This window comes from Anomaloglossus baeobatrachus, chromosome 11, assembly GCF_048569485.1.
Source record: "Anomaloglossus baeobatrachus isolate aAnoBae1 chromosome 11, aAnoBae1.hap1, whole genome shotgun sequence".
NCBI lineage: Eukaryota > Metazoa > Chordata > Amphibia > Anura > Aromobatidae > Anomaloglossus > Anomaloglossus baeobatrachus.
Window position 1 is genome coordinate 142,306,993 of NC_134363.1, and position 9,402 is coordinate 142,316,394.

The 9,402-nt window shown below is 44.2% G+C and overlaps 1 protein-coding gene across 1 annotated transcript in view; it reads left to right on the forward strand.

Annotated features, from left to right (window-relative positions):
- Window positions 1–7,429, forward strand: part of PDPN (podoplanin) — a 52,774-nt gene extending 45,345 nt beyond the window's left edge. The window contains exon 5 of the mRNA XM_075329182.1: window positions 3,328–7,429. Within this exon, the coding sequence (XP_075185297.1) occupies window positions 3,328–3,334 (7 nt within the window). The 3' untranslated portion in view covers window positions 3,335–7,429. The remainder of the gene's footprint in view (window positions 1–3,327) is intronic.
- The last annotated feature ends 1,973 nt before the right edge of the window (window positions 7,430–9,402 follow it).

Consider the following 9,402-nt stretch of genomic DNA (forward strand, 5'->3'; position numbering starts at 1 on the left):
ATGGAAAAAAACATGGAAAAACTCAGCAAAAACAGCCTGTACGAATGTAGCCTTAAGTAAAAATAAATGCTCAAAACACTCCCCATATTATTAGTGTAGTTTTCGTAAAGGAATGAATAGGAAAAGCTTGGAATTTAGGGGATTTTGGAGCAGATTCACAAAAACCTACCTCAAAATATTGCCTAAACATAGTATTTTAGTTACAATTAGGTTGCCAACTTATGGCAGTTTTGAGTATTGCAAGTGGATGACTTGCATCTGTCCTAACTGGGTTTCACTTAAAGGGAACCTGTCATGTTGGGGTTTTTTTTATTAAACTGCCCCCAATGTGTTTTAAATGATGCAATGTGCATCACTAACATGGTTTAAAAAATAAAAATTCCAGGTATTTATATTAAGAAAAAAAAATACTTTATATGCTTACGCAAATACAGTATATACCTTTTAGCTGTCAGTCACAGGGGTGGTTCTTTTGCTGGGATCAGTCACTGTCACTCAAGTTCAGGCATGATTCTTTTTTTAATTTAGTCACGCCCCTAGCATAGTAATTGTTTATGTAGCGCCCCTGAGACCCTCAGGGCACTACAGGGAACTGCATCCTCTTGGGGATGCGGGACCTACCCCCTGGGACCTGGGGTACCAGTGCCGAAACCACCAAAACACGACCAAAATCCTAGTTCTCCACTCCACACTGGGCATAGAGGGTTAACCATGTAAGGGGATGGTCGCCATGGGAACGAGTCCCTGGGTTTAGCCAATCTGGTGTTAGGGGTCAGCAGTGAGTCGGTAGTGAGTCGAGAGAGAGTAGCACACAGAAGAGGTGTGCGGCCGTGCCTGAGCTGGGTCCATGTAACGGTGACCCCGGGGCACAGGAGAGAGGTCGCCAGGACGGGTACCGGAGATACCGCTGGGACCGGAGCACGCACGGGACACAGGGCCCTAGGTCAAGCATCAGTTTCAAACGGTTTGATAAATACCTGCCCGGTGAGGACACCTTCACGGACTTCACCGTACCAAATAATCCGGGGGCATCAGCAGTAAACTAGGATTGGGGTTCGGACACTTACCTCTCCACAGGGTCCGCACTGCCCACCGTATGGAGGACACTGTACCCCAAAAGGGACAGTCAGGGCCCCCAAACACTCCACACTACGGGGACCCAATCAACTGAGAGTGCCAGGGACAGAGCAGCCTGGGTCACTACATTGGCACTGGTCCCTGAAAGGACCTGAACCAGCAACCCCTGGGTCCACAGTGAGTAGAGACTGTTAAAGACAACCCTGTGTGGTCTCCGTTATTACTCCCGTTACATCTCCCAGGCACGGCCCTACCTGCGGAAGGCCCAACACCATTGCTGCAATCACCATCAGATCTGGGAGTACCCACATTTAGCAGCGGTGGTTCTCCATCCTTAACTGCAACCCGCAGGTGGCGTCACATGACAAAAACTCTTATCTCCCCTGTAAATACTCCCATTAAAAAAAGGGGCCCAGAGCACAGAACCGGGCAACGGCCACCAAAATGACATTCCCATTTACAAGTACTGCCCGGGACCGAGTACCCCGTTCCCTGGGCGACACAATTACTCCACAGGTCCTTCACCATCACTTCTCTGCTGAGCTTCGCCCATTACGGTCACATGATCGTGAGATCAGCACAGGTCCTGCACAACAACTTATTTTCTGCTGATTATCCCAAGTCCTTCAGTATCACTTCTCTGCTGAGCTCCGTCCATTACGGTCACATTATCATGACATCAGCACTGGTCCGTCACCACCACTTCTCCAAAGCTGACCTCCAGAGCCCAACATTGGATAAATGGTGGTAAAGGACCTGTGCTGATGTCACGATCATGTGAGTGTAATGGGCGGAGCTCAGCAGAGAAGTGATACTGAAGGACCTGGGATAATCAGCAGAAAATAAGTTGTTGTGCAGGACCTGTGCTGATGTTTTGATCATGTGACAGTAATGGGTGGAGCTTAACAGACAAGTGATGGTGAAGGACTTGGTGTAATCAATAGAAGAGAAGTGATTGTGCAGGACCTGTGCTGTTGTCATGATCATGGGACTTTAATGCGTGGCGCTCAGCAGAGAAGTGATACTGAAGGACCTGTGGTAATCAGCAGAAAAGAAGTTGTTGTGCAGGACCTGTGCTGATGTTACAATCATGTGACCGTAATGGGCGAAGCTCAGCAGAGAAGTGATACTGAAGGACCTGGGATAATCAACAAAATAAGTTGTTGTGCTGCTGTTTCAATCATGTGACTGATGTTTTGATCATGTGACTAATGGGCGGAGCTTAGCAGAGAAGTGATACTGAAGGACCTGGGATAATCAGCAGAAAATAAGTTGTTGTGCAGGACCTGTGCTGATGTTTTGATCATGTGACTAATGGGCGGAGCTTAGCAGACAAGTGATTGTGAAGGACTTGATATAATCAATAGAAGAGAAGTGATTGTGCAGGACCTGTGCTGATGTCATAATCATGGGACCTTAATGAGTGGAGTTCAGCAGAGAAGGGATGCTGAAGGACCTGTGGAAATCAGCAGAAGAGAAGTGGTTGTGCAGGACCTCTACTGATGTCATTATCATGTGACCGTAATGGGTGGAGTTCAGCAGAGAAGTGATGGTGAAGGACCTGTGGTGTAATCAATGAAAATTGCTGGGGGTGTGACTAAGTTAAAAAAAGGAATTATGCCTCAATTTGAGTGACAGTGACTGATCACAGCAAAATGACTGAACCTAAGGTATGTACTGCATTCACCTAAGAATATAAAGTGGAATTATTTTTTTAAACCATGTTAGTGATACACATTTCATTCATTGGGGACGATTTAGTATAAAAAAAATGAGAAGACAGGTTCCCTTTAACATATATCTTAAATACAACTAATACATATATTAATTTACGGCACATCCTATTACGGTATATACACTTGTCGTTTATTGGGCCTTGCGGCAGAGTTATAAGTAGATGCTTTTGGACCCCCACTCCCTTCTTTCTGTCATGTGTCATTTATAATAGTGAAGTCTTATTATAGCAGAGGGACCCCTGAGCCCCCTCAGGCACCAGGGTCCAGGTGTACATGTACCTCCGCACCCCTGTACCTAGGCCCCTGGCTTGCAGCATCAGGCTACATATCTAGCAGTCACCTCGGATGACTGACATCAGGGGCGTTTGTCCTTTCTATATCCTTTGCCAAAATGTCTGGAGATCTTTTTTTCTCTGGATCGGTGCCAGCACCATTGGCGGAGTTAAATTATGTATTTTTCGACCTATATAAATATGTAACTTCCTTCTGATATATGTGGCTTTTGTTTCTGCAGGCCCTGAGGTGAACACAGGAACCTGAAAGGGATCATTTATTCTGTACAGGAGCAAACAATCCTCTGACTGTGAATTATAGGCCTAAAACTTATATATCTTAATTGTGAAGCTGACAACAGATGAAGACGCCATTGGAGATGGTGAAGAATTGACTCATTCAGGTTTAATAATAAAGTTGTCGCAAAAATATATTTATTCCACGTGAAGAAAGCTGCACAGACACCTGCGAAGCCAGCGTGTCACCTGACTCATATACTTTGATATTCAATGCTTCATTATTATTTATATAGGTAGCCATTTTTTTGTTTTATAAATTTCATTATTTTTTTTACCCTGGGCTGAAATGGGACTTGTGTATAATTATAACTGTATATATTTGTGTAACTCCCAGCACGTAAGTCCCCATCCATGAGAACATAACTTCCACCTACACAGAAAACGCATTTGTATAAGCCCCACAACCAGATGTATTTGTATAAGCCCCACCCACAAAGGAAAAGCATTTATATAAGCCCTACCCACAAATAAAAAGCATTTATATAAACCCCACCCACACGGAAAAATCATTTACATAAGTTCCAGTCATAGAGAAGTATTTTCATAGGCCACACCCACAAACTAAGTATTTGTATAAGCCCTGCCCACATAAGTATTTGTATAAGTCCCACCAACATAGCAAAAGGCATTTATCTAAGCCCACCTACAAAGTATTTATATAAGCCCCACCAACACAGCAAAGGTGTCAGGAATATGTCACGAAAGGGGGGTATAGGAAGTGGGAATTACGTCCTTCCTTTCTACCACCCATCTGACCGACAGACAGAGCACGTGACACGCTCTCTAGCACCCCTCTTATAGGCAGGCCAATTATGGAATTGCCTGACAATAAGCAAGGAGGCCGCTATTCTACTGTGCCAATGCTTGAAGGGCTCCCGGTGAGAGTAGGGTATATATTCCCCCGACCTCCGCGGACGGAATATATAAAAACCTCCCCAAATCTCACTGGCCTCCCCACAATGATCCTTGGCACAAACTCGCTGCCACCAACCGATTTACGGTAACTATTAACCGAGCACACAGACGTGGGATTCAAGATCGAGATAACAGAACAGCCCAAGATTAATTATATAATTTAATCTGCCTAAGGCACACTAGAAACTACAATATATACAATATGGAATCTACAGGATATACATAAGTCAGAGTACTTACAATAAAGTATGGTTTACAAACAGGCATACAGTTCAAGCAGTTACCTTGTGCGTCTGGCCACAGGGGGGCTCTGTAGACCAGGATTCCAGGAACTTTCCCACAGGTGTATCCACACGTGACCCCCGGCAAAGAACAGCTAAAAAATGGCTGCACTGAGGTTATCAACTCAATCCCTGTCCCCTCCTACCTTAGTGACCTCAGAGGGAGCATTGCTACACCCCTGGCTGGAGTCAAAATAATATCCCAAAAGGGAATATTGGCCATAACTTTGCCTGGGAACGTCGTAGGCGGACGCCAATGCTCTCATTTTGACAGTTATGATTTTAGCTTCAAAATGGTAGGACGCATGGCTGGTCTGCTGGTTCCCCACTGGCCTATATTACGTTTGGGGTACTTCCCAAGGCCCCACTTCCATATAAAATATGTGCTAGCATTGTCCGCATGCTGAGACACCATTTTTATGCTTGCCATATTTCTAGGAAGCACGGCACAAAAAATATTAACCATATTCTACTGGAGCCTGGCTGTTTGGATACTTCCAAACTTGCTAAGTAGATACAAACTTCCACCACAGGGTCACAGAAGGGGGTCTTCCTTTCCTTTTGTGTTCACAGCTCAGCTAATTTCCATATCACAGGGGATTGCTTTCTGCTCAAGTTACTGCTAACCAGACAGGTTCCTCAGGCTCATTAGCACACTGATTGAAGCTTGACAAGATGGCGGCTATAGGAATATGGCTTCATGCTCAGAATATATTCCCATGTCCTCACAATATAAGCCCCACCCACAGACGTATTTGTATCAGCCCCACCAACACAGCAAAGGAATTTATATAAGCCCCACCCACAAAGTATTTGTATAAGCTCCACCAACACAGCAAGGGCATTTATATAAGCCTCACCCACAGAGGTATTTGTATAAGCCCTACCCACACAGTAAAAGCATTTATATAAGCCCCACCCACAGAAGTATTTTATAACCCCCACCCACACAAAAAGCATTTACATAAGCCCCACCCACAGAGGTGTTTGTCTAAGCCCCACCAACACCGCAAAGACATTTCTATAAGCCCCACCCATAGAGGTATTTATATAAGTCCCACCCAAATATATAAAGCATTTATATAAGCCAAACCCACAGAGGTATTTGTATAAGCCACACCCACAAAGGAAAAGCTGTTATATTCTCACTTGCATAAGTTCCTCCCACACAGGAAAAGCACTTATAAAAACCCCAGCCACACAGGAGACTATTTGTAGAAGCCCCTCTTACATAGTAAAATCCTTTGTATAAGCCCCACCCACACAGAAAAGTACTTGTATAAGCCCCACCTATTCAGGGACTTGGGTCTATTTGGTAGGCTGGGATATATTTTAGGCCTCCTTCACACATCCGTGTCTCCGGTACGTGTGACGTCCATTTTCACACGTACCGGAGATACGAGCACACGTAGACTTATTAAAATCAATGGGTTTGCGCAGACATGTGTGGTTTCCTATAGTCCGTGTGCTCCACACATAGACATGTCCGTTTTTCTCCGGCAGCACGGCTGTCTCGCGGACCGCACACTGATGTGCTCTGTGTGACATCAGTGTGACACATACCGGAGAAAACGTGTCTGTGAAATAAAATGCTTTTCTTTACTCACCTGTCTCCAGCGCTGCTGTCACTGGCTTCCGACCCCCGCTCATTATGCTCATGCATATTCACTGCACCGAGGACTGGAAGCGGCAGCAGCGCCGGACACAGTGGCACCATGGATAGGTAAGTATAGAAGTCCATCCTGTCAGTGCGCTATGTGGATATCATACGGATAGCAGACAGCACACAATGAACACACACGGACACACATACGCACCTACACTACGGACCGTGCAAAACATGTGTGTTTTACATGGATGTGTGAAAGAGGCCTTAGAGTGTTTTTCCACAAATAAATATTAATTTACTTTTACATTTAGGGTCACTGTATAGATATCGCTGTTACATGCTTATTATGGTCCCTCCTTTTATTTTAGGATTTTCCATCCTTCATCCTACTACACAAATAACACATCACAATCCTCTACATTTCCCCATGTCATCCATGTTGTATGTCCTAACGTGGTAGGAATAAACTTTTGTGGCCAGATAAGCAACTAATGGGCTTAAAGGGGTTTAAAAAGTGTACCAATGTTGGTGCACCTGAGAAGCTGCGATGTGTGGGGAAACCTGGCAAGAAGTTTTATGTTTCCCTACAGCAAACCCAGAGGTGAAATGAGGAATTGCACGCAGTTCCCATTCACATCAATAGGTTGTCTGTGTTATGTAGGATAGGAAAGTCCTCCAATACTGATTGTAAACTGTATGGCCAAGAGATGAGAAGGCCAAACAGAGGACCTAATGTGGTGACTAGACAATCCCTGTCCTCCAACATCTTTTCTGGGCATTAGATATTTGGGATTTTTAGTAGCCCTCCCCGAAAGAAAGTCAATGAGGACATTGATTAACGGGGTTGCTGCTCTAGACAGACCAGGGAGTTTTATTCCTTTCTGGGGAAACCATACTTGGTAATTAGACCCTACACATAGCTGGTTTTCTATGCCAGTCTGCACTGAAAAGAATAGTGTGTGTGTGTGTATATATATATATATATATATATATATATATATATATATATATATATATATATATATATATATATTGTAATGATGCCAGCCCAACGAATGACTCACAACTATTTGTTATATTTATGATAATGTATATCCAAAAAATGATCTCTAATGACTTGTTTGACATTGGCTTCTGATTGCTGGCAATGGAGCATGTTGTGCGCAGAATGGCAATAATTAAAGTCCATTGTTTTTCCATGTAGGTCCCAATCATCATGAGCTGTGACCGATAATAAAGTGATATGTGTAATCCAAAATGTTGTTTTATTGCTTATTCCAATACGAAGGCTTATTCCAATACCAATGAGAAAACAACCAAGCATTCGCATGGTCTCGGGATGACACACCATGTCCTCAGAGATGTCCATCAAACCAGCCTATACAGAATTATGGCACAACCAGGGTGACTTCTCTTTCCAATGCCTCCACTTATTAGACTACAAAAAGCTAATTCGCAAGTGACCCTCAAGGGAATTGAAGGGAAACTGTCACCAAGGCTTTAAATATGGAATAATATGTATTATTATTTATTATTATAGTGCCATTTATTCCATGCTGCTTTTGTCACGCATAGATTTGGAGAAGGTCTGGCGTGGGGCGAAACACACAACACGACAAACAAGGGGGTACTCCCGGGGAACTTTAACAACGCTGGGCCTAGCGCTAGTGAGAGGGAAGATGGACACCTCCTCCACTTACCTGCAACTGTACCCTGCACTCCTAGCCAGTCCCTATACAGGTTCCTCAACTGTCGCTGAGCAGGAACCTGAAGCCCTGAGAGACCCTACAATAGTACTGGGTAATGATGAGTGGGCAGGTAAGGACCACTAGTCTCACCACTGGGAAGCAAGACCAACAGGGGAACCAACAAAGGATAAACTCCAACTTCTTGGCTGCAGTCAGGCACCAGGACAGCAGCCTATACCACAACAGACAGAAAGGGTTCTAACAGCTCCTTCCACCTACAGGCCAAGTCTCAGACTGAGGATTCAATCTAACCAGCACCCTTTACTGGGAGATGGGACCATATATAGGGGAGGGGAGTGGTCGCCAACCGGAAACATCTGAGGCCAGGAGTCAGAAACTGCTGAAAAGCAAAACTGACATTACCCCTTTCAGCACTGAAGGAAAGGGATATGTTTAATGTGAGGAGTCTTAGATGGCAAAGAGAGACTCTGGCCGAGATCCTGTCACACGTCTCTAGTAGCAGAAAGTCAGCTGTCACAGTTTTACATGTATAGATCTGAAAATAAGGAGCGCTGATAGTGTAACACCAAAATGATCGGTGGGGTATACCTGAAAAATATACACTCACCTGGATCAATTGTGACAGTCACAACCACTAGTGCGCATGAGATAATGGCGTCTGCTGCAGCCCCATGTGGATGAGCATATAAGATAGGGTAGAGAGGGGGTTGATGCCGCGCATCAGCCGAATGAAGACGTATATTGTTGATGAAGATGAGTATTCTTTTATTTTATAGGTCTACGCGTTTCGAGGTGAAAACCTCTTCCTCAGGACCAGTGCATCAACAACAAGTACCAAGTAAGTGTTGTTGATGCACTGGTCCTGAGGAAGAGGTTTTCACCTCGAAACGCGTAGACCTATAAAATAAAAGAATACTCATCTTCATCAACAATATACGTCTTCATTCGGCTGATGCGCGGCATTAACCCCCTCTCTACCCTATCTTGTACAGTTTTACATGTGAAACGGTATATGCCTAATATAAACAATACAAGACTGATACAGAAGGCGAGAGGTCCCTGCCCACGAGGGCTCACAGTCTACAAAAAGTAGTATTAATACAACTAGGTAGGTTCTTATCCGGGAAAAAAATTACCTTTTTTGTAGAGATCCCATGTGCTATTAGTGAAAAATCAAGTGTTAAAGTAATATGCAACTCAGGCTGGAAGGCAGCCCAAGTGCACTAACATGCCCCCACTGCACTCCCCGCCTACTTTACATTTGGCTCCTGCACTAAATATTTCATGACTGGCACATCAGATCTCTACAAAAAAGGTATCATTGTTATTTGGGGGCAATCACCTATACAGCCGTACCGCTACGTCCATATGTAAAAGTGTTCTACCAGGTTCACTTTAAAGCTCCTTTTTTACCACATCTAGCTTCTCCTTCCATGAATAAAAACAATCTCAGAAAACACATAAGATGGTCAAAGGGGAAAAACCCTCTGATTTGGCAATACA